Genomic DNA, 25,983 nt, shown 5'->3' with positions numbered 1-25,983 from the left:
ACCAGCTTTGCAGCCCTTGTCCTCCAAGGCCCAAGGTTGTTCTCCAAGGGTTGTCCTCACCCTTCCTCCTCCTCCCCTTCGCAACGTCTCTCCTCTCTGCTCGTTCCCCAGCCGCGTCATGACCTACCGCGAGCACACGGCCTGGGTGGTGAAGGCCTACCTGCAGAAGCATCCCGAGGGCAACATCATGAGCGTCAGGTAAAAAAAAAGGGCCTTTACTGCCTGAGCTGTTCTCTTTCAAACGCCACTTGCTTTTCTGTTTAAAGTCTGCCGGTGGTATATCGAGAGCTGAGAGGGTAAAGCGCTTCACCTTGCCGCTTGCCTCGGTGGTTACCTCCTGCTCCAGCCGTGGTGGAGAGGAGGCAAAAAGCAGTGCGAAGCTTTCCTTGGAAGCCCGCTGGGGAGGTTTGAGAGTAAACAAGAAGGTGTCAGTGCCGAAATTACCGTCACGAGGCGTGCGAGGGAGGAATCGAGCCGTAAACCGGAGCGAGACGCGCTGCGTCTTGTGGGTGTCCTTCCCTGCTGCCAGCAGCTCTGCGGGTCGGGCGAAATGGGGCGCGAGCAGGAGGGAGGTTTATGTTGCATCTGTTGGGCATATTGCTGTGTGGGATTACTTCACCGTCTAGCAATTTCGTACGCATAAATCCATTGCTGCTGCCTGGTAAATACTGAGCAGAGAGCAGCATATATTTATTTAGCCATTAAAGAATGGCAGAATATAATTTATTGTCGCAAAGCCACTGTTTGCACACAGAGAGGCTCTTTTTTGTGATTACAAAATGAAAACAAAACGTAATATTCTGGGCTGCAGAACGTTCCCGAACTGGGGGATGGGCCAGCAAAAATTTATCAAGATTTTCAGAAAGGGGCTTAAGTGATGCAGCTGCCAGATTTGTCAGGCTCACATATTACAGTTTTTCATCTTCCTCCCTGTAATCTCCTGCAGCCATCCCGGGGGTCAGGCCCGTGTGCTTGGCCAGCCCTTGTCTGAAGGCTCCTTTTTTCATCTCCTCAGTGCCCTTCTCAGCAAATGGTGCTTTTGCTCAGGATTGAAGGAGTATGAGAAATTGTTGCAGTTCAGCAGACCGGTCTGGTCTCCTCCCACGGGAAGGGGGTGTGTTAAGACAAGCCAGCCTGCTCTCAGTTTCCCCCAGTTCAGTCTCTGCTTCGATTGACAACAGTGTCCAAGAAAAACAAACGTTAGGATATAGCTGGTTCTGGTGTAACAATTTCCTGAAAAACGTCAAGGTGTGGTGGTCTTTATGGAGCAGAATCACAGAGAAAGTTTTCGTCGGGAGCAGAGAGAGGTGTTTATACACAAGGCTGGCGATGCTAGCCCAGATTCTGCAGCTCTCCACCGACGGTCACTGCTCCATCCCTTGGTATTTTGTTCAGCCGTTTTGCTCTATGTGCTAGTGCGACCATTGGGTTTTCCTCCTCACCAGCAGTTCACAGTGGCTCTTCGTCCAAAGTACTAGAGTGGGATAATGGGGTAACATGGACCTGGCAAATGTACCTTAGACTTTTTTCCTGGTTGTTGGGGAAGTCTACAGTGATAGCATGCAGCTAAGTGGGACGTCAGGACGGGGTCTTTCCCTCTTCTCTTTTGAAAACTGCATCCAGTTAATCAGCAGGTCTGCTTCCAGGAGTTGTGTAGTGTTGCCAGAAAAGGTCCTTAAATGTCTTCTGAATATGCTGCTTTAGTAGCTTAGCTGCTGTTGACTTGTTTTAATTATTAGCTGAAGCACCAGTTGCTGTTCTGCTGGGACGTTCTTTATTAAGACCGTGTTCTCCTATGTGCTTCTCACACCACAGAAGTGTGCTTCCATTTTGAAGCTCTTACCTGGTCTTCCAGTACACTCAGAACCATTTTCGAGTCTTAGTAAGATTCAAAGCTTGAAATTAATTTACTGCGTATTTGATCTCTCTCAAAAAATATTTCCGTCTAGTCTTTGGGATCTAAATCAACCTGAAGTTTAGCTTGTCTCGAATTTAATTATGTGACAGCAGGAATTACAGCGTTTAATAATGATATAAATAATCCTGTATAACAGCCTTCTGATCACTACTAGAAATTCCAGAGGTAAAGAGACTGAAGGAAATATGTATTTTAATGCTTTGTTCTTAATTCTGTAGAGTGATTCACAGTCATATACAGCCATCAGTGACTTGAAAAAAAATACTGTAACGGTTTGTCCTGCCAAAGGCCTTCCTTTACTAGTAGAATAAGATCAGATGAATTTATTTTGAATTTAGTTTCCATAAGAGACTTTTCTGTTTGTCTTTTCCTACACCGGTCAACAAGTGTCTTCTAAGAAGCACAGAAGAGCAGATGTACCATAGCAAAAACTTCAGTCTTCCGTTCCAGGGACGTAGAACAAGAGGCCCCCTCTTCGCTTCTGATAGACTTGATTCTGCTGATGTATTTCAGAGATCACTTAACAACAAGAGATCATTTGTATCTGAAAGGTGCTTGATCTACTAAGCACAGTATCTTTCCACTACCACTATTGCTTTCCCCACCTTCTCTTCCCTGATGAAGTAAAGTCATTAATAGGATTGACACATAGCCCGGGCGTGAAGCACTGTTTGTTGTGCCGGGTCCACAGAGTGCTTTGGACAGCACGGACTTGTGCGTCTGTGTCCAGACAGTTGGCATAATGGATGGTACCAGCAGAGCCCATCTGGTTAGATTGTCCTAATATGATTTTCTGCTGTGAAAAGGAGAAGGAATTTGGGTCTGACATGTAGCTTCGCGTATTGAGAATGACATAACAGTAAAGGCACTCGTAGTCAGTGACGGGCTGTAAGTGATAAAAGTACTAATGGATCACTGCTGAAGGCAGAGGCAAGGCTGTTTGTACAGCACTTAATGCTTTGTGGATGGTACTGAATATCAGTGACGTCAGTAGGGATTCAGTCACCCTGACAGAGAGGGCATGGCTGCGCCTCTTCTTTATCCTAATTTTCTGCTCAAGGTGGTCAGCTCACAGACAGGCGTACGGCTTGCTCTCCTGGGCTGCAGGATCCGATCGGGGACAGCCTAACATTGTGAAATTCATGTGTTGGCAGTGTAAACGGAGATGTGCGGTTCTTTGACCCCAGGATGCCAGAGTCTATGAAGGTCCTTCAGATAGTCAAAGGGCTGACAGCTCTTGACATTCACCCACAAGCCAACCTCTTTGCCTGGTAAGTTCTAGTTTCACCCCTTGCATCCCTTGAATGGACAGAGGACAGTTTGTCTCTGCTGTCACCGTTCATGGGGTTTGGTTTGGTTCTGTTCATTCTCACCATGAGCAGCGCAGCTTCATTCACATGTTCGCAGCTGAGGTATTTTCTCGCTTGCATGCATTAGTGAAACCTCTGCACTGGTGACTTGGGGCAGAGGCTACAGTCTTTCACTCCTTACGGCAGGCTCCTGTTCAAAGACAGCATGTGCCCGTTTGGGCTCTGAGCAGGGCCCAGCCCCTGCTCCACAGCCACATATCTTCACAGTTGTTGGGGAATCACTTTCAGTGAGTCCATACCTCAGTTGTTCCTGTTTTCTGTCTCAGTCCTGCAGTGTAACAGGTAACTCTGTGGTTCAAGTCGTTCTGTGAATCTCTCTGTACTGAGGTTGCCGTGTCACAGTTAAAGTCAGTCCTGCCCCCTTATAAGAACTCATTGCACACTAGTCCGATAAGCAACTGAGATCTCCACAAGTGAGAAGGGGGCTGTAAGCAACAGTATCAGTGTTCCCAGAGCATTCTCAGTGACACCAGGTTCTCTGTATTCATTTTCAGTGGCTCAATGAATCAGTTCACTGCAATCTACAATGGAAATGGCGAGCTGATCAACAATATCAAATACTACGATGGTTTTATGGGACAAAGAGTTGGAGCCATCAGCTGCCTGGCTTTCCATCCCCACTGGGTCTGTATTCTCTCTTTCTGGAATTTGGAATTTGCATTTCTGGGTGAATGTCGATGTTGGAAGAGGGAAAGGTGCGGAGACTCCTCTAGCACAGAGGGGTGCTGCCCCCTCCCAGTTTCCTGAGGGTCGCTTGAGCCTGACTGTGCAGCCCAGCTCCTTCCGTGCTTGTACTCCAGGCTGTTTCAGACAGGGCCACATTGGAGGTGCAGCCAGTGCTGCTGTTTTATGATGTGCTCCTAAGAGTAGCCCAGACCTCCAACCACTGAGCCCTTTTCTCTCGGGGTAGACTTGACATACCGTTCCTGTCTCCTCCCGTCGCTCCGGGGCTGCACCCCGGCTTAGCTCCGTAGTTCTTGCCACAGAAATTCTCCGAGGTGAATTCAGCCGGAGCTGAAGGAGAGGTGCAATCTCGCAGTTCCAGCCTGCAGAGTTTTTCTGTGCTCACAGACAGGCTCACGGTTGCGTCTCTGAGGCTGCTTTTACACTGTCTCTTATGTAACGCTATTGGAAGACCTAATGCTATGCAGTAGAAAAACTGCATGTCAAGAAAATAAAGCGTTCTGCAAAAATTAAAGGCATGAGCTGAAAAAATATAGAGTGAATCTGAGTAAAAAGGAAGTTTCTAAGTATGTCACAGCTGAGCTGGCTCTGCAGTAGTGGTCAGCGAGAAGATCTGGTCACTACTTGGTGAGGAGGCAAGTGCCCATCTGCATTATGGACTTCTGCTCACTCAGAGATGAGAATGAGTGACGGAGACAGACTACAAAAGCAATGTGAAGGGACAGGAAAAACAGGAGAAGGTTTAAGAAGGCATGTAAACAGGCAGTTGTGTTAGAAACCTGCACATCAGAACTCAAATATATGTAATGGGAAAGAGCAGTGGGAATGATGAAGGACCTGGAGGAGAGAAGGAATGAAATATGCTCTGCTGTGATTCAGTATTGGCTGGGCTGGGAAAGGCAAAGATGTTTTTCTGCCTAGGTTATATGCCCTTTATATCCTGAAGGTAACAGGGTTAAAGAAGAGCTTATCCCCACCTTGGTTTTGAAAGGCCAATTTGCAGAAAGCCAAACAGGGATTTTGCTGTCCTGCAGTGTGGGGGATAGAGAGAGAAGTGGCAAATCACTGGAATCGTTTTCCTTTTTAAATATGCAAACAAACAAGACCCTGTCTAGCCCGAGCTCCATGGCGAGAATTGTTCCTGGCCCTCTCAATAGCGGGTATGCTAATTTTCAGTCCAGGACACTGTTCATAACTAGCAAATTTGCAGTCATTTAGAAAAATTATGTTAGAGTTTGGCAACTAATAGTCACCATAATTTTTCCCTCTGGCTGAAACAGGAGCATATAACTTGCTGACACGATGTAGGTACTAGCAGAAATGTCGTCAGAGCTGCATTGGCAGATGCACTTAAGAGCTTTCTAGCATCTGGGTGCTGCTGCTGGAAATGTCGACCATTACCATTTTCCCTGTGATGTGCCTCTCATTACTGCATAACACCTGAACATTTATCCCTGTTTTGCTCTCTTTCCACAGCCTCATCTGGCAGTCGGGAGCAATGACTACTACATCTCAGTATACTCAGTGGAGAAGCGGATCAGATAACGGCTCAGGGCAGCGTCACTGGAGAAAGGGAGTCCCAGCGGACAGGGCCGTGTCTCACCTATAATGTACATAGTGAAATTATCGACTTGAATGTTTAGTGTTGGCTGCTGCTGCAACCCATAACTTGAACATATTTTTTTTTCTGACTTAGCTACTGATGATTTTGACAAGGGGAAGAGAGACAATCTCCTTTTTTTTTTTTTTCATCTGTATCCTCTAAAAGCTGCAGAAAAGGAATATTTTATTTTTGTTTCCAGTGGTTGGCTTCTCTGTTAGAAACACGGCTCCTGAGCTTGGAAGGACTGGATGAGGCAATACCCTTGAAAAGGGCTTTTTGTTTTAGTCTTTGTTTTTGTTTTGCTGGAGCGTAGGTTGCTTTGAGGAGTGAAGTCAGGACTCGCCTACAGCTCCGTGCGTTTGACCAGACCAGGGGACCCCTCCAGCTGCTGCCGAGCCTGTGCCAAGCAGTCACCCCTCCGACGGGGCAGCGAGCCCGAGCTGCCCATCCGCAGGATCGTACACGTGCTCCTGCCCTCCCTGGGTGCGGGAGGAGGAGACAGGGAGGCGTTTGCTCTACATGAACCTTGTCCCCTCTGCAGTTTCCTCCCCAGTGGAAGCAGAGACCGAAGAATCAGTCGGGAGACGTGGTGGCAAGGGGAAGCAGGGATCCTGAGGAAGGGGCTCGAGGAGACGGCAGGAGCAGGGCACGGTGCCACTATGCCGCAAAGTTGCACATACCGGGAAAAGAGGGGAGGAAAGAACACGGACATCTCCAGCGTCCCAGCGAGCCTGGAGCAAGTCTCTAGCGTAACCACTTTCCACCCAAGCACGTGGTGCGGGTGAGGGGGGTGGAGGACTTGGGGTATCGCAGTCACTGTCCTCTCACCCACGGCGATTTCCACAAACACGGGTGACAGCTTGGAAGCTCCACACACCAGCCAGGGAGGCTCCAGGCTCAAAGCCCAGGCTTTCATCTCACCCTGATGTGCTGAAGTCCAGCTCGGTGATGGACAGGAGTATTTGCACACTTGCAGCTGTGTGTACGCAGCTACAAACATCGCGTGTCCACACGTGTGTACATGGTCGTGGCTTGTCTGTGTCTCTGCAGAACTGGGCATGAAACCACACATGGTCTGAGCACAAGAAAATCGCTGAAGAGGGGGCAGACGGCCGGTCATCCCGCTTACCGCAAAACCACTTTGTCCCGGCTGTCCAAGGGAAGCCCAGCTCCATCTTCCTCACCTTCCGAGCCTGCGTAAAGAATGTTTCTGTCCCTTGAAATCCGTAATGCATCTGCAGACCGATGTAGGGGAGGGGTGGGCAAAGCCAAAGGGCACGTTTCTTTGGTGAAGCGCTGCCTGATGTAGCTGCCCAAGAAGAGCAGAACTTGTGCTGCACAAAAATCACTGTAGTGACACAGGTGGACCTGCTAAATCTGAAGTCCCCAGGTTTTCTTTGGGCTGGTGCTGGTGGGGCTGCCGGCTGATGGAGATCCCGGCCAGCCCTGCCGGGGATGAGGCTGGCTGTGGTGGACGTCATCGAAGGGGGTCGGGGGGGAAACGTCCTGCTGCTGCGCGGATGGCAGCTTCACCTCTGCCGTGGCACCCGCTGGCCTGCGTCCGACCTTGTCCCTGCTCCTTATAGACCAGATAATTTTATTCTCCTGGGTGTTCAGGCGGGTGGCCGGTGCGGTCGCCGTGGAGGTGGCCGGGTGGCTGTTCCCGGCGTGCCGCAGGGCAGCCGGACACCAAAGCCCGTGTGCACATCTGGACACGCATTTTGGCGCGGTTCCTTGAGCTGCGGAGATGGAGCAGATGCCGAAGGCTGGAGGCCGTGGCCTCCCCCGGAGCACCATTGCCGGCTCCCCTCTGCGGAGGGGGCAGCGGGCCGCCTTGCAGGACGACGAATCAAAGGCTTTGAACTTGAGAAAAACTACCTAGAAGTCCACTTCTGAGTTACCAAAAGTTAATTATGGTCTAACAGAGCTCTGCCTCTCCCGGCCCCTCGGAGCGGCTCCGGCGGCCCGCGGGCTCGGACCGGCGCGGGGGCTGGCGACGGCCGCGACGGCGAGACGGGGTTTGGGTTCTGCGCGTAACCAATTAACATACCCAGCTTAAAAACAGACAGTAGATTTTTAACTTATATCAGTGTATTTGTTTAAGGAACCAGAAATACCTGGCAAAACGCGAAGGCGCGGAGCGGGAAGGCGCCGCTCGGCCAGCGCTTCCCGCGCGCCCGGCCGGCCCGAGCCGCCGGGAGAAGGGTTTTAACCAGCTCGGCCTGTTCAGCTTTCGTCTGCACGTGCGTGGGGGCTGTGTTTCCACAGGTCTGATGCAGAGATTCAATCATGGAGTTTAACCAAGGATCTGGAGAGCGTCCTACCTAAAAGTTCACTTATCTCTATTTATTTTACAAAAATTTAAAAAAATATTAAAAAAATAAAACACACGATTGTAATGTGAGAGTAAAACAATTACAAACAATAAATGGTTAATAAAAAATAAATGCAGAAACACTTCTCGGCCTGGCGCTGGTTTCCTGGGGCAGTTTCCGCGCTGCAGTGCTGACCTCCGCTCCGGGAAGGCGGGTGCAGCTTTGTGCCTCAGACCCGGCTTTCAGTCCCCATCGGCTGCAGCCTCCCAGGGCGGCTCTGCCGGCGCGGGAAGGATGCTCGTGGGCTCCCGCTGGACGCGTGCTGCTGGGCCACGATGGGGCTGATGGATCCCCGAGACCGGTGCAGACCCGAGTCCGGGATCAGCCGTGCGGATGCCGGGGGCGCGTTGCACGGTGCCGCCTGGGCCCCGCGGGTGCCCCCGGCTCGGCTCCCTCCGTGCCGGTTTGGCGGGACGCCGGCATTCCTGCTGCAGCAGCCCAGGCGTCGGAGCAGGTGCCCTGCTGCTGCCCCGGAGGGGAGACTTGGGCCTTCGAAGCAGAAACGGGAGCGGTGCAAAGCGAGCGGCCGGGCGGCTCGGAGCAAACCTGCAGCGGTGTCTCCAGCCGCTCGGGCACGTCGTCCTGCAACGGGGGTTTGATCACTTCGGAGGGTGCCGTATTGCAGGCGAGAGGCATCTAAAAATAGCCGCGTTTGGAGGCCGGCGAAGGCAGCGTGGCTCCCAGGCGAGGGGAGGTGGCTGCCGGGCTGCACCCGTGGCCGGTGCTTCGGGGCTCCCTGGGCCCCGCGATCGCAGCGGCCGTGGCAGAGCACCACGGGCTGCAGCCCGGCAGCGAGCGAACGCAGCTGTTTGGCGCCTTGTGCCGGTGCCGGTGCCGCGACGGCTGCAGCACCCGGTGCCTCCTTCGCTCAGGGTTCCTGCATGCTGCTGAGAGCCGCCCGTGGGACCCAGCGCAGACGTGCGACGTGTCCGGGAGCTTCCCCTTGCCGCTGGTGTCACCTCCACCTTGTTGCTGCCTCCTCACGTGTGCTGTTTTTTGCTTGAGCAGCACGACGAGCCGGGAAGGCTGGGTTGTCGCTTTGGAGGCAGAAGGGGCTCCGCGGTCCAGCCCGGCGCGGCCGGGCCGGTGGTGCTGCAGCAGGGGATTCAGCATCGCCTGCTTGAGCCCGTCAGCCCCGGGGCCCTGCTCCCCGCGGGGCAGCACGAGGGGGGGGCAGCTCTGAGCCCCCCCGGGGCTGCGCCGCTCTTGGCCTCACCGCAGGCCAGCTGCTTCGGGGACCGGGCTGCCAAAAACACCTCTCGGGCCATCCTGCCCCAGGGCGGGCCCAGCTCATCTCCCGGGGCTGCCGCGGTCCTGGTCACCCCGGCATGGGAATTGCTGCAGGCTCAACATGCCCCGTTTATGGTTCGCTGTTGGTGGGGTCCCAGCCCTGGTGCAGGGGACAGGGCGCAGCACCGGGCAGGAGCGATGGGCACCTCAGCGTGTGCACACCTGCTTGGCACCGCGTGCACATATGCATGGTGCTGCACACGTGTGTGCACAGCCCCACGCGCATGTGTGCACAGCCCCCCATACACGTGCGCACAGCTCTGCATGCAAGTGTGCATGGTGCTGCACGCATGTCTGCATGGCCCCTGTGTGCATGTGCACGGCATGGCCCCGCTCGGCCCAGGCAGCCTGCAGCACCTGTGGGCAGCACTGGGGCTCCCAGCCGCCCCGCACAGCCGCTCGTTGCCCAGCGCACCAGGCCCAGCGGCCCCCCTGGCCCCGGGCTCCGGGGGCTCCCCCGGGCTGCCGGCACCGGCCCTTCCAGCGCCCGGGGGAAGCCAGAGTGCAGCAGGGGCCGCAGCTCTCGCACACGCAGCAGGCCCCGGCGTGGGCACACACCCGCCTCGACACACGTGTGTGCCACGGCTGGACGTGTGCGCCCACTCCAACATGCATGTGCGCCAGGGCTGGCGTTTGCATGGGCCCACTCCAACATGTGTGTGCACCAGGGTCAGGCATGTGCACGCGCCCACCCCGACACGCGTGTGTGTGTCAGGCTCCAGCGTGGGCACGCACCTGCTCCAACACACGTGTGCATGAGGGCCAGGCGTGTGCGTGCCCACTCCAACATGCATGTGCGCTAGGGCCAGGCATGTTCCCCCTGCCCCGACACGCACGTGCGCCAGGGTTCGGCATGGGCACGCGCCTGCTCCGACACGTGTGTGCACCAGGGTCCAGCATGGGCACGCGCCCGCCCCGACACGCGTGTGCACCAGGGCGGCTCCCCGGGGCCATCACAGCCTGGCGGGTCGGGCGCCCTTCCCGCGGGCCGGGCCGGGCCGGGCCGTGACGCCGTGGCCGGGCCGTGTCAGTGCTGGGCGGCTCCGGCAGTGCCCCGTGGCTGGGCCGGGGCTGCGGTGCTGGCGGGGGCAGCCGTCCCCCACCGCGGGGGCACTGCCGGGCCTCCCCGCCTGCGAGGCTCCGTGGCCTCCCTGCCCTGCTGCCACCGGCCCCAGCTGCCTCCCCGGTGCCGCCGCTGAGCCCCAGAGCTCGCGGGAGACAGCGGCACCGTGGCCCCCGGAGCCCCCGGACACCGGTTGGCAAAGTCAGAGCGTCGCCTCTGCGAGGAGGCATTGCTGTGCCAGGACACGGGGACACAGGGACACAGGGACGCAGGGACAGGGGGACACACATGGATGGAGGGACAGGGGGACACAGGGATGCAGGGATGGAGGGACAGGGGGATACATGGATGGAGGGATGGAGGGACAGGGGGACACAGGGATGCAGGCACGCAGGGAGAAAGGGATGCAGGGACACAGGGATGCAGGGACATGGGGACACACACAGGGGCTGCAAGGATGGAGGGACAGGGGACACAGGGATGCAGGCATGCAGGGATGCAGGGACAGGGGGATGCAGGGACGGGGGGACACACATAGGGGATAGAGGGACACAGGGACATGGGGACATGGGCGCAGGAGGGGTGCACGTTCCCTAACCTGCCCCATCCCACCCTTACAGCTGCCCCTGCCCTACAGCCCCCCTCCTCCTCCCTGATGGCACCCCATGCACCCCTACACCTCCCCATGCCCTATACATTCCTCATATATCTCCCCATCCTCTATACCTCTCCATCCCCTATACCTCCTCCCATATCTCCATCCCCTGTACCTCCCCTCTATACCTCCCCATCCCCTATACCCCCATCCCTCCCATCCCCTATACAGTCCATACCTCCCCTCTATACCTCCCCATCCCCTATACCCCCATCCCTCCCATCCCCTGTACAGTCCATACCTCCCCTCTATACCTCCCCATCCCCTATACCCCCATCCCTCCCATCCCCTGTACAGTCCATACCTCCCCTCTATACCTCCCCATCCCCTATACCCCCATCCCTCCCATCCCCTATACAGTCCATACCTCCCCTCTATACCTCCCCATCCCCTATACATCCCCCTATACCTCCCCACCCCCTATACATCCCCCTATACCTCCCCATCCCCTATACAGTCCATACATCCCCCTATACCTCCCCATCCCCTATACGCCTCTGCCGGCCCTTCGCCGCCCCCCGAGCGCCCCCAGGCGGATCCTGTCTGCCGCGGCGCCGCGCTGCGCTTCGCCTGCGTTCGCGTTCGCGTTCGCGTTCGGCCGGGCCGGGCCCCGCGCGGCCGCCGTCGGCAGGGGGCGGGGCGGGGCAGCGCCGCGCGGGGCCGGGAGCGGCGGCGGCGGCGGGGCCATGGGGAACCTCTTCGGGCGGAAGCGGCGGAGCCGCGTCACCGAGCAGGACCGGGCGGTGCTGGTGAGCGCGGCCGGGGGGCGCCGGGGGGGGGCCGGGGCACGGGCCCCCGGGCCGCGGCGGTTCCGTGGGGCGGGGGGGGCCGCGGCCTGCCCGGGGGGGGGGGGAGCTCGGCTTCCCCTGCCTCACGTCCCCCCCCCGCCTCCTCCCTCCTCAGCAACTGAAGCAGCAGCGCGACAAGCTGAGGCAGTACCAGAAGCGGATCAGCCTCCACCTGGAGAAGGAGCGAGCCCTGGCCCGGCAGCTGCTGCGCGAGGGCAAAAAGGAGTGAGTGGGGGCTGCCCCTGCGCGGCGGGGGGGCGGGAGGAGGCAGCGTCTCCGTGCGGCGAAGGGTCTTTTATTCAGCTCTGCAAAGGAAGAGCTGCTGAACCGCAGCTATTAACGAGCTGTGTGTGGAGTATGTGCGGATTATCCATCAAAAAGTAATTAGCTTTAAAGCAGGGGGTTCCATATGTAGCATCAAGAGAAGATGCTGCTGTGTCCCCAAAGTTGCTTTTTTAAATAGGTCTTCAAAAAGTAGTTACTTCTCTTTAACCACAAAGTGTTGGTGACCTGTGTGGATGCCCTGTCAGTGGTCAGTTGTTATGTCTTGTTTTGCGTGTATATCGTGAGCCTTTCGTAGCACAGGCTCTGTTTCGCACTGCTGTTGCACATCTAGCACAACAAAGTCCTAATCTGTGACAAACATATCTAAATTTTCTGGTACCAGATGGTGAATTTCTGATTTGCTCGTCCTTATTTGCAGGTTCTGATTAATTTGCTCATCCTTATTCACAGGAGCAATTCAGAGTTTGCATTTAAATTGCACGTTTTTCCTCCCCACCCCCTTTGGAAGAGCGAAACACAAACAAATACAATTTTGGTGCAGTCTTTTTAGGCTCATTTGCTTTATTCTGTATTGAGTTTTCCTCCTCCTCCTTTCTTTCAGGAAAGCTATGCTCTTGCTAAAGAAGAAGCGTTACCAAGAGCAACTTCTAGATAAAACAGAAAACCAGATCAGCAACTTGGAACGGATGGTAAGCAGGAATCAATGGCCTGTTATCTGCACTTGGTATGAGTGTTCTTTTCGGGTTGTGTGTTCCTTTCGATTCTGTGGAATTGCGTTTTAACTGTCATGTCCTAATTGAGGTTTAGTTATTCTGTCAGAAGTGCAGATATCTCTGAAATCACAGTTATGCCATGACTCTTCCCTAAAGAATCAAGTAGTGAACATGTTTTGGATCAGTAGTGCAGGTTTTGCACTACTATGTTTTGTAAACCACTCAACGTATGTTTTGTAAACCACTCAACGTATGTTTTGTAAACCACTCACACTTTAGTCACTGTGTCAAAAGGTTAAGTAGAAACTTCCTCGGGCTTGTCTCTCTACCTTAAGTTTAGAAACAGATGTGTTCACTTTGAGGTGGCCATTGAAACCATGGCCTCAGCTTAGACTGTTACCTAGGAAATCAGTTGAAGGCCTGTTGGATTTGCTTTTGCAGTTGCTCGAGTTAAGGGGGTTTTGTGCATGTTTCCCGTTGGCCTGGCATGATTGGCGCCCCGTTCACTAGAAAAAGGGCTCCTGACTGCCTGCTTCTTGCAGCTTCTCTGGGGATCTTGGAAATCTGTATCTGGCAAATGATGGGAAGATGACAGCCTGTGATGCTTCCCTCCTTCCTGTTTCAGGTCCAAGATATCGAATTCACCCAGATTGAAATGAAGGTCATTGAGGGTCTGAAAATAGGCAATGAATGTCTGAACAAAATGCACCAGGTGTGTATGACCAAATTAGCTGAGTGTGCTCTTGCCTTGGACTGGGCTGAGTCCTGGATGTTTGTACCTAGCTCCCTGCAAGCCTTACTTATGGATGGATTTTTGCCTCTTTCCTCCAGGTTATGTCAATAGAAGAAGTGGAAAGAATAATAGGTGAAACCCAAGATGCTGTGGAGTACCAGAGGGTACGTACTGTATGCATGAGTAATTCTGAGCAGAGACAACCTGTCATACAGGATTTGTCCGATGTGCCTTATGCTCCTTACCTTATTTAAGAGACCATCAAATCGGAATTTGAATGTCAGTTCCCTGCAGAAAAATTAGATTTGTTAATGTTGAGCCTTCCTTCACCCCATGTTTACACTTACTATAAGCCATAGAGCTTCTGTTGCTACGCTGTTGTTGACTGGAATATTTTTTTTCTCTCTTTTTACAGCAAATAGATGAGATATTGGCTGGCAGCCTGACCGAAGAAGATGAAGATGCCATTTTAGAAGAATTAAACGCCATTACTCAGGTAGGACTAACCCGATGTTCTTGTAGTTACTTTTAATCCCCATTTCCAAGAAGCTGTTTTTAGCAGGGGAGATGTTGTCTTTTTCCCCACTATTACTAGTTTACCTTTCTGCCAGAGATCCCATTTATACCTGTGTGTGCCCAATTCCTGCATAATCTAAGATCAAGCTAATTCCTCTGCACTCAGGGGTCATTTTAAAAAAGGGGATATTTTTAAGGGTTATACTTTATTTGCTGTCTGCTGCAGTCAGGTGATCTCTGGACCTGCAGGAAAGCTATTCCACTTTACTAGATGAAGACTAGGAACATGCTGGATCATGCTCAGATGAACACAAGTCAGTGTATGTTATCATTCCCACCCATCTCTGGAGCGCCTGTGGCTCTCCCAAACACTGGCTCGGCTTCACTGTAGGAAATATGCAGTCAGTGGAGACTGAGGTGGAGAGGATTTGCAACTCGCAGTGCTTTGAGGGGTTTCGTAGCTAATACGGGGTCCTATTAAGTCCCATTTAATAAAAGAAAAGAGCCTTGCTGTCATTTACTGGACAGTACTGAAGCCCATAACTCTTCCTGCAATTCTGGGGGCAGATGTCAGTTTGTATGTGAAATCTCTCGCACTGATATTCTGTTCCCAAAAAGTCTTTGCACAGAACTGTGGCACAAGACTCTGTGACCACAGCCTGGCGTGTGGGGTATGTGTCATGTGTCGTCTTTAATGTTCTTACAGGAACAGATTGAGCTTCCAGAAGTTCCTTCTGAGCCACTCCCAGAAGAGGTCCCAGGTACACTTTCTTTATGTGCTCTGCAGCTTTGGCTTCTCGTGCGTCTTCTCAGCTCTATAAAATAGTTTGAGACCCTCGTTTACATAAGTATTGTCCTAGTAAACGTGAAGGAATCAACCTTTTGGTTTAAAGCAGTGTTGCTATGGGCTGTAAAAGCTTCCTTCCCACAAATTCAGCTGAACCTTTACCTTCAGGATCTTAGGCTCTAATCTCTTACTCTGTTCGGTTGGCATCTAGTTCTTTTTCTGAGCTTCCCACCTTTTGTTGCATCTGGTGTCTTGAATCACACTTTGTACATGCTGTGGACTGCCAGCTGCACTGGAATACCCTGTGTATGTTCTGTTACGAAGCTCCATGGAGAACTTGTTCCTTCCTTGGCTATCTGCTAGACACACACACTGGTGCCCTGGATATTATTGCAATGTATTGCTAATTAGGGAGGCTTTTTTGTTACCACAGACACTGGCATTCACACTGCACAAAACTGGATTTCGCTGAGGCCCGTGACAACTCGTAGTTGTCGTGACCTTGCTTCAGCTAACAGTAGTAGTTTTGAACCAGTTGGATGAGAATCACAGGAGTCCTGGAATTCCAGGACTGTGGGAACATGTGCTCCAGAGATCTGATGTGATGTGCTTGTTTGCTCCTGAGCAACCCAGAAATTCAGCTGCTGGGTTTGTGCAGCTAGATGCTAAGAAGGGAGCAGGAGAGAGAGCTCAGAACAGTGACCAAACAGGCACTGCTGGCCTGTAGCCTGGTGAGGAAGGAGTCTTCGCAGAATTTTACCAGATGTGCTGTCCTCGCTGAAGAGCTGGAGGCGTGCCTGCACGCAAGATGAACGGTGGTGAAGCAGGGCTGGACTCAGCTGGGTGCCAGAAGCCAGCTTGGAAAAGGGTCCATCTCCTGGGACAACAGATGCTGAGCCGTCAGTTGCAAAAGCTGGATTTCTTTCATGCTCATGGAAGCCAGGAGCTATAAGAAGCCATTTCCTCTGTGTGAAATCTGTCCCAAAGAAATGTGGGATATCAGAAGGGGGGTTGTTTCTTTTTAATATTTGTTTAATAGTAAATAGGGATCAGATGTTCTGTCTGTACATTGACAGCAGAATGGCCAAAGAAAATGCAAGCTGTGCTTGCTCCATGTGGCTGGTCAAGCCCCATTTAAATCCCTGTTAGTGGAACAAAGGGGTGAGTCTACCCTCTGCCCTCTGAGAAGTTGCTTGCTGTTCTAGATCGGTGTCCTGTGCTGTGCTGTGCTGGTGGCTTATTAAGGTTGTTGGATACATTCTGAAACTGCTCTTTGAGTGGTGTGGAGAAGAGGGGCATATTGGATACCTGGAATTATTTGTAATGAGCATGTATTAGTTCAGTAACTTTCCAGGTGCTCTGCAAGCATTTGTTGCTTTGTGGAGAAGTGGAATATGAGTCCTGATTCCTTCACAGGCGATGACTCTGGAGATTCTTTGCATTCTGTTTCTGTAACAAGTTTCTCTTTCCTCCACAGAAGCGTCACCCGTCAAGAACAGGCCAAAACCAGAACTGGTGGCAGCATCTTAACTCCCACTTCTGGGGATCCCCCCACGTAACTTTCACCCAGGACAGTTTGCCATCCCAGCGTGTGCTGGGACCAAGCAATGCCTTGGCAGCATCCCAGCTGTGCTGGGCGGATTGTGGAGCAGGATTCCCTGCGCAGGGTGGGGAACCTCAGCTGATTATTGCTCTTGTATCAAGATTATTTTCTAGTGCTTTCTTTTTTTGTAACTTAAATTCTAAACTCACTCAGCTGCGCTGTCTTGGGATTAAACAACAACTCTAAAACTTCCAAATCAAAATGCTCTCTTTAGGTTTGGTTTCAGCTATAAATCTGCCTCTGCTGTGACTGAATCCATAGGAAGTCCTCCCCTTAGAGAGCTTGTGTTTTTATAAATGGTTGTCGTAGGCTTTATGAGGAAGAGCCACTGCACTCGTGAGCCCTCCAGACCTTTCTGTTGCCTTCAGTCCTCTCAATCCCTTTGCTTTTCTTTTCTGATTCTGTCTCTTGTCCTTATCTAAATCAGTGGCTGGCATGTATGAGGACCTGTGAGGCACCATAAGAGCATGGGCAGAATGCAGTCAGGCTAGAAGGTAACAAGTCTTGAGCTTCTGCAGGCTGTACCACTTTGTGCTACAGGCTGAAAACAATGGTTCTCTGTCACCATTGTATAAAACCAGTTTACATGTGAGGCTCTTCCTTTTGGGCTAAGTTCAGTGCGATTGCTTAACTTTACATTTGTCTGCAGCAGCACTGATGAAAGAAACGGTTCTCCAGTGTGAGGTGAAGAGCTGATCTGCCACTGGGCATGAGTCAGAGGCAGTCGTTAAGGATTCCCATTCAGATCTTGCTCTCCCTGTCAGTCTGTGGTAATGCGTCGTGCTGAGGGTAACAGCAGAGCTGAAGTTACAGAAATCTGACAAACCTCTTAAATTATAACAAGGACTCTACTGCCTTTTTTATGAGCCATAAGTCATCACTTAGTGGCTCTGCACCATCGTCAGAGTTCACCTTTGCAACAGTCAGATGGACTGAGATCCAGTGGCCACCTCACGTTTGATGTTTCCTCATAGTGTAGGAGACTGGAAAGGTCAGGCCAGGGTGAACGAGACTCATTCTGTACCAGATATGAAATATGAAGCTTTCTTAAATTAACACTCCAAAGACTGTTCAATAAGTAGTTGGGGGAAACTTTACTGTGGAGGATGGTTCTGTTCTCAGCATGGTTTAGAGGGACTTGGGTTGGCATAGCTGATGAATTGTTTGGAAAATTGCCTGGCCAGCGAGGTGGCAGGCAGATTTAGCTGTTCTTGGAAGCAAGCTTATTCGCCAGCTTGCAGATGCTCTTCAGGACATTGCAGGTCTTTATTTATTGTATTCTTGAAGACACAGCCCTTAATCCCTTCTTCTGCAACAGAGCAGAAGAAAGACCCAGAGGGTCCTTTGAGACTTTTAGTGACTGCCTTTGGGGTTATGTGATCTGGTGCTACACAACAATAAATATTCCCAGAGACTGTGATGCTCTCCAACCAGTGGCGATGGGCCAGCAGCAAACATGTTTTTTCTTTTTTAAATCATTGTTTTCGTTTTATCTATGTTTGTTAAGTTCCAAAGACTGGACTGAGCATCCAGGTCCTGCTGTGAGGGGCAGGATGCAGAGTGCGCGAGACCTCGAGGTGGCATGCACTTTGGAATTGCCCTGTCTTCATTTCCACTGCACCAGTTCATAATTAGTGTTTCTTAAAGTCACTGTTCCACAGGCTTCAGACCTATCCATGTTAATTAGTGTGCAACTTCAGAAAAGAAGCTCAACTTTTTCTGAAATTGGCACAGTAGGCTTAAAATGATAATTTTTGTGCCTAAGTAATAAATGCACTAGTTACCCAGTCAGTGTTTGGAACAGACATGTTACAACAACCGTTCATTCAGCTTTCACAGCTGAAGCTAAAACGGGACAGATCTGTATCCTATTTCACACCCTTGTGATTTTTTTTTTCTTCAGGCGAGATTGTTTTTCCCCTTCTCTGCGCTACCACCTTGAACATCGTGCAATGCACACTTTTTCCACCAGAGAGAGCCTTGTCTTCATCCGCACAGTGGTGTCTCTAACATTTTGTGGAATGTTTTTTTCAGTCTCCTTTAGTCCCTTGCTAGCTCGGTGTCAACTTGTTTAATTTTACGCTATTTAGTTTGTAATTCATAGGAGTGGATGCTGGACTCTCCCAATAAGGTCTTGCAGGGACCTGTCCTAGGAGCACAGCTTTTGCTGCTAGCACTTTGAGTAAACCCTATTAAATAGGGTTGGGGCACATCCTCATGGAGGAGGAGAGAGCATCGCAGTCTGTGCCCCAGTCTTTTTTCCATGATCCTCCTGGCAACAAGGGAGACACAAGCCAACCATCCCGGGGACGTTGTGGTGATGCTGTGCCAAGCACCTGTAACTGCCAGTCAGGGAGCTGAGTATCCCGGCACAAGCTGTGCTTTCTTGCTCAGTGCTTTCCTTGGGTGAAAGCTCTAGTCCAGAGAGGCATTGGGCTAGTGCTGAAGGGGTTAATGCAGCTCCTTGCATTCATAACTGCAGTAAAGAGGCCATTTGCTGAAGTCCCAACAGGGAGGTTTGAAGCAGGTTGCCAACAGCTTCCCCTTCTAATCCCTGTACCAAACAGATTGTACTGTGTCTCCTTGAGAGGAAAAGCCAGGGGTGGTGTGTGACCTCTGTGGTGTGCTGTAACAATAAATATTTCTAATGGTTTCACCTATTTCTCTTTCAGTCTCATATTTTCACAATAAATGTTTTGGATGACCAAGAGTTGCCTTCCTCTCTCCACTTTCTCTCCCTGCTCCTGGGAGAGATCTGGGCAGGGAGGATTCCGGACTGGTTCCTTGTGTAAGAAAATAACAGTCCTGTTTGCGCAGATGTCCTGGGAACGCTCTTCCGTTGGTAAAGTACAGCAACGGTGACATGGCACTGCCTGGGAGCAGAATGCGGATGAGGTGGAGCTGTATTGAAAAGAGAAATTATGTTTACATTGTATTGTTGCGGTGAAGGTAAAGCAAATCCTGTGTGCACCATGTCCGTGCCTGCCTGGTGCTTGTCACCAGGGGGTGAGAAACAGTGTGGGCGCACTGGGCCTACGGCTACAGCATGTGTAAAATAACACCTAGCTCCCAGGAGAAACAAAGCCTTTCACTGGGGACAGAGGTAATAGGATGGATCCCAAGAAAAGGGGGGGGTGGAAAGTCAGCAGTCCTGTTGCCTGTGTTTGTGATGATGCTGAGTTGTTCTTTGCTGGAAGTATTCTGAACCTTTAAGAAACTGGGAAGTAGATGGTCTGTGCCCTGAAGCTGGACTCTGGTGAGCTTGTGGCTCAGTCCGGGTCACAGTGGTGACAGTGTTGTCTTGCCTCTACCTGGGCTGGGGTCTGATTTTCCCCTCCCTCAGCGGCTTCTCTGTGTCCAGCCTGGTGGGATTCTCCAGCTGCCTGAAGCAGCCCGGCGGGAGCCGTCGTGTTCGTAGCAGTTACCTGTCTCCAGCGTCTGCAGTGCGCTGTTCTTGGGACCAGGTCCACCGCGCAGCACTGCGGTCGCTCTCGCTCAGTCCTAGGGAGAATGAAAATGTAGCGTGCAGCCGTGCGTTTGGGATAACGGGCCCTGTCCTCGTGATGCGTCCCATGCGTGCTTCTCGTGCGAGCTACCAGCTGGTGTTTCCAAGATCCTTTGCTAGTTTCCCCCATTATTTTAGATTTACACTTCTTCTGGTGACTGAGGCAGTGGGAGGTTTCTGGGTCACTCCTGCCTCAGCCAGCCAGTCCCTTTGCTGTAGCTCAGTCCCCTCTACCTTCTCCCTGCAGCCTGGGATGCCGGGAGTTACTGCTTCCCTGGGACGCAGCTGTGTGGTGTTTAATTAACACTCCCTTGTACTTGCTCAGCTTTGGAAGTGGGGTGGGAGCAGGCGCCCTGCAGTGCAAGCTGAGCAAGGAGCAGTTCCAGATGTGTTTTAGTTGGCCAGATGTTTAGTTAAAGAAAGGAGTGTCCTTCCTCAAAGAAAGTCGTTGAGGCAACATGGCTCGTTGCTAATTAAACCCTCCGAGTACAAGAGTCTCACGCTGCTTCCTCTGCCAACCCCACGCAGCACCCCGGAGCCTCCCCTGCGCTCCCTGGCCTGTGCCCGCGGCGGGTGCCCCGCTGCCTGGCTGCGGCTCGGCAGCAGCACCGGGAGAGGTTCTGGCCACCGGAACAATATCGCCTTAAACGTACCCATTGCAGACCCAGCACATGCAAAGGTGACAGTGAATTCCAGTCCCTTGGCATTTGCAGGAAGAGGTGATTTGTCACTTCTCCCGGAGCTGTTGCCTGAGTCTCGGTGGTATTTCAAATACACCAGTCAGCGTGTGATCCCATCACCATGGCATTTAACGTGACTGGGGTGGAAATGTAAGATCATCTGACCCTGTGCAGGAGTCGGTGGCTGGGGGAGGGAGAAGCTCTGCTCCGAGACAATGCTGCCTTTTTCTCCTGTTTTCCCCAGAGAGAAGGTCTTTGTCCCGTGAGAGCTGTTGCTGCAGTCTGTCCTTTCCCGACTTCAATCCACCCTCGCTCGTGGAGCTCTGCCCCAGGCTCAGCCTCGCGGAGCAGGTGAATTCTGCCGTGGTACAGACTGTCCTCCTGCAAATGTCCCCGGGAATAATGTATGAGGCTGTGGGGGAGAGGGAATTGCTGCGAGCGTTATGCAAGCGGCATTGCCTTTAAATAGAACGTTATTCAATGTTGTCCACGAGGCAGCACAGCGTCTGAACATCAGCTTCACTCGTTAGCTTGGGCTCCGTTTTCTTCTGAAATCCACCCCCTTGATGTTCTGGAAGTTGTCTGGAGGTTGATTTGGGGCAAAGGCACCTTTGCCATCCCATGTGCCCTGAAAACCTCTTCCCCTTCTTTGTTAAATCTCCGCAGCCCTCTCGGTCTGTGTTTAATTGAATTGTGTAACTTGCAGTGACGCCATGCCGGAGCCGTTGTCGTTTCTATGCCAACACAGCTGGATTTCTGTGCTGACTGGAGAGGCAGGAGGGGTTGTAGCCGTGCTGGAGGCTGACACCGCTACAGACCCTGCTTGTTCAATGTTTCCTGAAATGCCGGTGGAAAAACTAGCGAGATACAAATCGTCGTGGCAGTCGATCTGCAGGCCTTTCTCGTGCAGCTGGCTCCGGCTGCTTTCTGGCCTCGGAGACGCGGCCGGCGCCGCGCACGTGGCCCGCAGCTGCCGAGGGTTTGCGTCCATGTGATGCAGCAGCTGGGGCGAGCGTGTCGCGGCAGCGCGGCTCGGCGCTCCCATGGCAGCCGCGCTCTTCCCACCCTACCATTAACTCGCAGTATTCCCTGTTCTCCACCCTCCTTGACAAACACTGAGTCAGGAGCAGGCAGTTCTGAAGAGGTTTGTAGGGGGTCTTCCATTCTCCTTTTCCTCATCATCGTCACGTCTCACCCCACAAAATTACTACTCTCTCCAAGATCTCCGTGCCCGGCCCACACTGGGGATGCGCGAAAGCGTCAGGGTGGTGCTTGTGCTGGTAGGTAGGACCGGTCGTGTTTTGTTCTGCACTCGGAGCCCAGCAACCTCACCCCTCTCTGGGCTCTGTGCTCAGAAGTACAGTCAGATCAGCCACTGCCTCCGTTCTTGTTCCCTGTTCATGGATTTTAAGTGCCCGGGTGTCACGCTGAGTCACCAGCTGAGAGATGGAAGAGGCTTTGGCAGAGAACAAGCCTGAGTTTTGATAGTTCAACTGTGGGAAAAATCAGTGCAATTTCCTAATTAAAGCAGTGATGGGAACAAAGCAGATTTGTTAGAGGGCTGCGTGGCTGAGCTCAGGAATGTGACCTTTGCTGGCTCTTAGTACTATATGGGAGCTTTCAGCGTGTGGTGGTGCTTGGCAGCGGCTGAAATGCTGTACTAGCAACTGCTCTGGTGTAGGAGAGTCAGAATTTCACCGTGTGAATTTGCAGGGGAAGCCAGACCCGCTTCCACATTGATTTCTAATCTGGAAAGAGTGTTGGGACATCATCATCGTCCCCAGGTTGCTCTCTTTTGCTGTTTCCCCCCAAACATACGCTTACTAACCTGTAAGTGGCATGTGTTTTTTCAGTCTTAGGTGAAACTGTGGACATACGCTGTGTTTCTTCATGAAGCTGTCACTGCAGAGTAACTTACTGTCTTCAGCTGTCTGCTGTCACCTGGCCAGGTTTCGCCTACAGCATCTGCTTTTCTGAGCATGCGCTTCCAGGGAGCAGAAGGGCTGGCGCTGGGCTGTGCCCAGGTCTGGAGTGAGTCGCGGCCTGCACAGCGTGCAATTAGGGAGAGGAGGAAACAAGCGGAGACCAGTTCCAGGGATGTGTCTCTGCCTTTGAATCAGGAAGAGATGATGTTCCTATGTGTGCGCTTCTCAGTACGGTAAAGCTGGAGATATGCAAGAGGGGCTAGGTGGTCTTACGACTGGAACAGTAGCAGGTCGAATTCAGCGGCACAATGTACTTAAAACCCAGAGACGCAGGGTTTCTGCTGCAGTCCGGGAGCTTGTTGGACCTGTTCGAAGTGTCCGTAAAAAAGACAAATGCGATGAAGCATACCTCAGGGGAGGCAGCGGGGTGTGAACGCGGGTCAGCCCGCGGCTGGAGGTGGGCACGTCTGGGCACCTGCACTCTGGAAAAAGGATCTCCATGTGGAACAGGCCTTGGGGAGGGCTGGCGGGTCGATCAGCTCAGCAGGCAGGACGACACCTCGGAGATTTTGTTGTACCTCATAGAGCGAAACTCTAAACTTAGCTACTTTGGGTACCAGGGGCAGCACAGAGCTCCATGCAGGCCGTTTCCATGCAGACATACCCTAAAAGGGCCTGTTCTCTTCTCCCAGCAAAATGAAGGCCAAGTGTGCGTGTATCTGCCATTAATAAACATCTCGGGAAGGTTAAATAGCAAGGATGGAAAGCACTAGCTAAGCTGAAAGTGCAAAAACAAGTAAGTATCATGTAGCTGTAGGTAAAAGCAAGTTCAGGATGAGATTTCTGAGCCTCAGAGCAGAGAGGCACCTGAGTGGGTTTTGTGTAGAAAGCCCTGGCCTCCCAAGCCAGCACGGACTCAGCTACTCAGCATTTCCCACGTTGGGCTGTGGTCCTCACACCATAATAGAGAAGCGTTAGCTTGAAGAAAAGAAACAGACGGCATTGGGCAGGGAGAGAGCAGGAGATGGAGCAGTGCCCCGGGAAGGGGGGCTGATTCAGTCCGTCAGCCTCGTCTAGCTGCACCTCTCTACAAGCAGCCCATCCAAAAGTGGTTGTTCCTTCTCCGTGAGGAAGATACTGTGCAGCGTGAGAAGGTAGCGTTGACCCTCAGATGAGTCCCTTATACACCGGAATTAGTGATCCTGCCCAATGCATCAGTTGGAGACACTGCCCAGTACATTTCCCCTAGTTTACTAATGGGATGCAAAATCCCATCATGCCAGTTATGCAAATCACATAAACTATTCCTGTTATTCAGAAGTATCCCCAGAGAGCTCTTTAGCAATCTGTAGCTCAGCATTACTCACTCATAAAACTAGGAGTGGGGTAAATCAGGAGCAAGAGGCGCTATGGCCTGTTCAGCAGCCTGGGAGTGACAAGGAGAAAACACCGATCGCCGGCGTTGCTTTAGGTCCCCTTTAGAGCAAACAGCAGCTGCTTCCCAGCATGCTCCCCCAGGCTGGGTGTCTTGGCAGAGGCTGGGTTTGCTGCTCGCTTTGGAGCAGTTATTTGTTATCTCTGTCGAGCCTCCTCCAGCCTGCTTGGAAGGCCGAGCTGACAGAGGTCTGTCTTGTTCTCCAGCACGCTCCTATCAGCCCGGCTCTTGTCCCTTCGACCACCCTTCCCCGCCTACGAGCCAGTGAATTCCTCGCGCCATCCCACTCCATGCCTCCCCCCCCTCCATCTCCTCAGCCCCGTTCCAGCATTCCCTCCGTCCACAGAGCTTTGTTCTCCCACCTACTCCCTCTGTTTCCTCCGTCAGCTTGGTCCCCTCCCGGGGATGCGTCTCCTTCGGGGCCTGGTGGGAGAGCAGAGGCCCCTCCACGCGGGCTGCCCTCTGCCTTGCTCTGCTGCCCGGCACGTGCCGTCCCTCCCGGAGCAGGCTGGGTCTGCCCGCGGCTGCGGGGCAAGCGGGGGGGCCGGGGAGGGGGCCGGGGGCTGCAGGTGACGCCGCGCGAGCAGGTCCCCGTCCCCCCGGGAGGAGGAGGAGGAGGAGGAAGGTGGGGGGCTGCCTGGGCCAGGCTTCCAGCACGCCGCGGTTTGTGCTAGCTTTATTTCAAACACACATGCGCCCTTCGGATTTGATTAATACAGGCAGAAAGACTGTCCCAACCACCTACAGACGAAACTCTGCCTTTTGCTTCCTACTCGCTCGGAGAAAAGGGAGAGCGGGCGTGCGGCAGGCCCTGCAGCCCGCTGTGTCCGTGTACACACGTACGCACGGATGTGCCAGTCCGGCTGTCCCGCTCTGTCGCTGTTCCTTTTGCCATTAGCAAACCCGGTGATGAGAATCGATCCTGGCATCAGCTCGCAGTCCAGCCTGGCCCGGCTGCCGTGCGTCAGAGGAAAAGGCCGCTGGTGCCAAAGCCTGGTGTCCATCCTGATCATCTCCTCCGCGGCTTCGTCCCCGGTCGGAAGCAGGGCGCGAGCTCTCTGCAGCGTGGACTGCCTGCCCTCGTGCCGCGTCTTCACACCCGGCACTGCTCTGATGCAAAGAATAATACCCGCAGAGATCTCACATTACATTAGCAAGCAAAACAGTTCCTGGTATAGAAATACCTGGAAACAGGAACTTTCGGAGTAGGGAGACTTGCTTAGATACGGCTTCCAGTGAGACGAGGGAAAAGCTGCTCTCTGCCTTTGGGGACCACCTGGGGCAAGCTGCTCCTCTGCTCCGTGCCTCAGTTTCCTCCCTTGTGAAACGATGCCAACCTACCCAAAATGGGCTTCGAGTCCTGCAAAGCGCTAGACAAGAGCTAGAAATTGCTGTCTCTGCTGTTTCAGACTCTGTGCTGGATTTCAGCGCTGCAGCTTCCACCCAGTGCAGTAAGAGCCTGAACTGTTCATCCTCTGCCAATCCCAAGTACGTGGCTTTTACCTGATCTGCTGTTTGCGCTTTGGGGGTTGGACCGGCAGAGAGTTGCTGACACACAGGCGGAATCTCTGATTTTGCGACAACTTTTATGTCCTGACCCTACAAAACAAAATGCGTAAACGCCGTCCCGAGGCCGGTCCGGGGGCCCTGCTGCCCTGCCTGGCAGGGTTTGCAGTACTGGGTGGCCCCACAGGATGGCAGTGACTGTCCCTGGATGGCAGCGACTGTCCCCGGATGGCGCTGGCAGTCGCTGGATGGCAGTGGCAGTCGCTGGAGAGCCGCTCCGCTGCTGGGTGGCAGCTTGACATAAGCCCGAGCTCTGCTAAAGCCGGTATCATCCCGCTAATAGGAAATGAACAGCAAAATATATACCGTGAGACAGATGAACGGATTAATCCAGCGTTTCCTGACTGCAGCAGCGAGAACCCGCGCAGCCCGGGCAGCAGGGAGAGGTTTCGGGCAGTCGCGCTTCGTACGCGACACCTTCCCGTCGCTGCTGCCGGCAAAAAGGCAGCCGCAAGGCCCGGGCTGGGGGGACCTTCGCTGCAAGCAGAT

At 53.0% G+C, this 25,983-nt stretch overlaps 2 protein-coding genes across 3 annotated transcripts in view; both read left to right on the top strand.

The window, feature by feature from the left end:
- RPTOR (regulatory associated protein of MTOR complex 1) overlaps positions 1 to 8,032 on the top strand; it is a 162,733-nt gene extending 154,701 nt beyond the window's left edge. For both annotated transcript variants that reach the window (XM_026112966.2, XM_026112964.2), the window contains 4 exons: positions 112 to 198; positions 3,073 to 3,189; positions 3,783 to 3,912; positions 5,449 to 8,032. In XM_026112966.2, the coding sequence (XP_025968751.1) occupies positions 112 to 198; positions 3,073 to 3,189; positions 3,783 to 3,912; positions 5,449 to 5,517 (403 nt within the window). In that variant the 3' untranslated portion in view covers positions 5,518 to 8,032. The remainder of the gene's footprint in view (positions 1 to 111; positions 199 to 3,072; positions 3,190 to 3,782; positions 3,913 to 5,448) is intronic.
- A 3,537-nt stretch (positions 8,033 to 11,569) lies between these two features.
- CHMP6 (charged multivesicular body protein 6) lies at positions 11,570 to 19,043 on the top strand. Its single transcript, XM_064522845.1, has 8 exons — positions 11,570 to 11,707; positions 11,862 to 11,971; positions 12,633 to 12,720; positions 13,370 to 13,456; positions 13,576 to 13,641; positions 13,893 to 13,973; positions 14,700 to 14,754; positions 16,258 to 19,043. Exons 1-8 carry the CDS (start codon positions 11,645 to 11,647, stop codon positions 16,308 to 16,310), a joined length of 603 nt encoding a protein of 200 aa, XP_064378915.1. The 5' UTR covers positions 11,570 to 11,644; the 3' UTR covers positions 16,311 to 19,043.
- Positions 19,044 to 25,983: the final 6,940 nt, after the last annotated feature.

Source organism: Dromaius novaehollandiae, chromosome 18 (assembly GCF_036370855.1).
Source record: "Dromaius novaehollandiae isolate bDroNov1 chromosome 18, bDroNov1.hap1, whole genome shotgun sequence".
Lineage (NCBI taxonomy): Eukaryota > Metazoa > Chordata > Aves > Casuariiformes > Dromaiidae > Dromaius > Dromaius novaehollandiae.
Note: the sequence above shows the minus strand (reverse complement) of the source record. Positions and strands in the feature narration are given on the sequence as shown.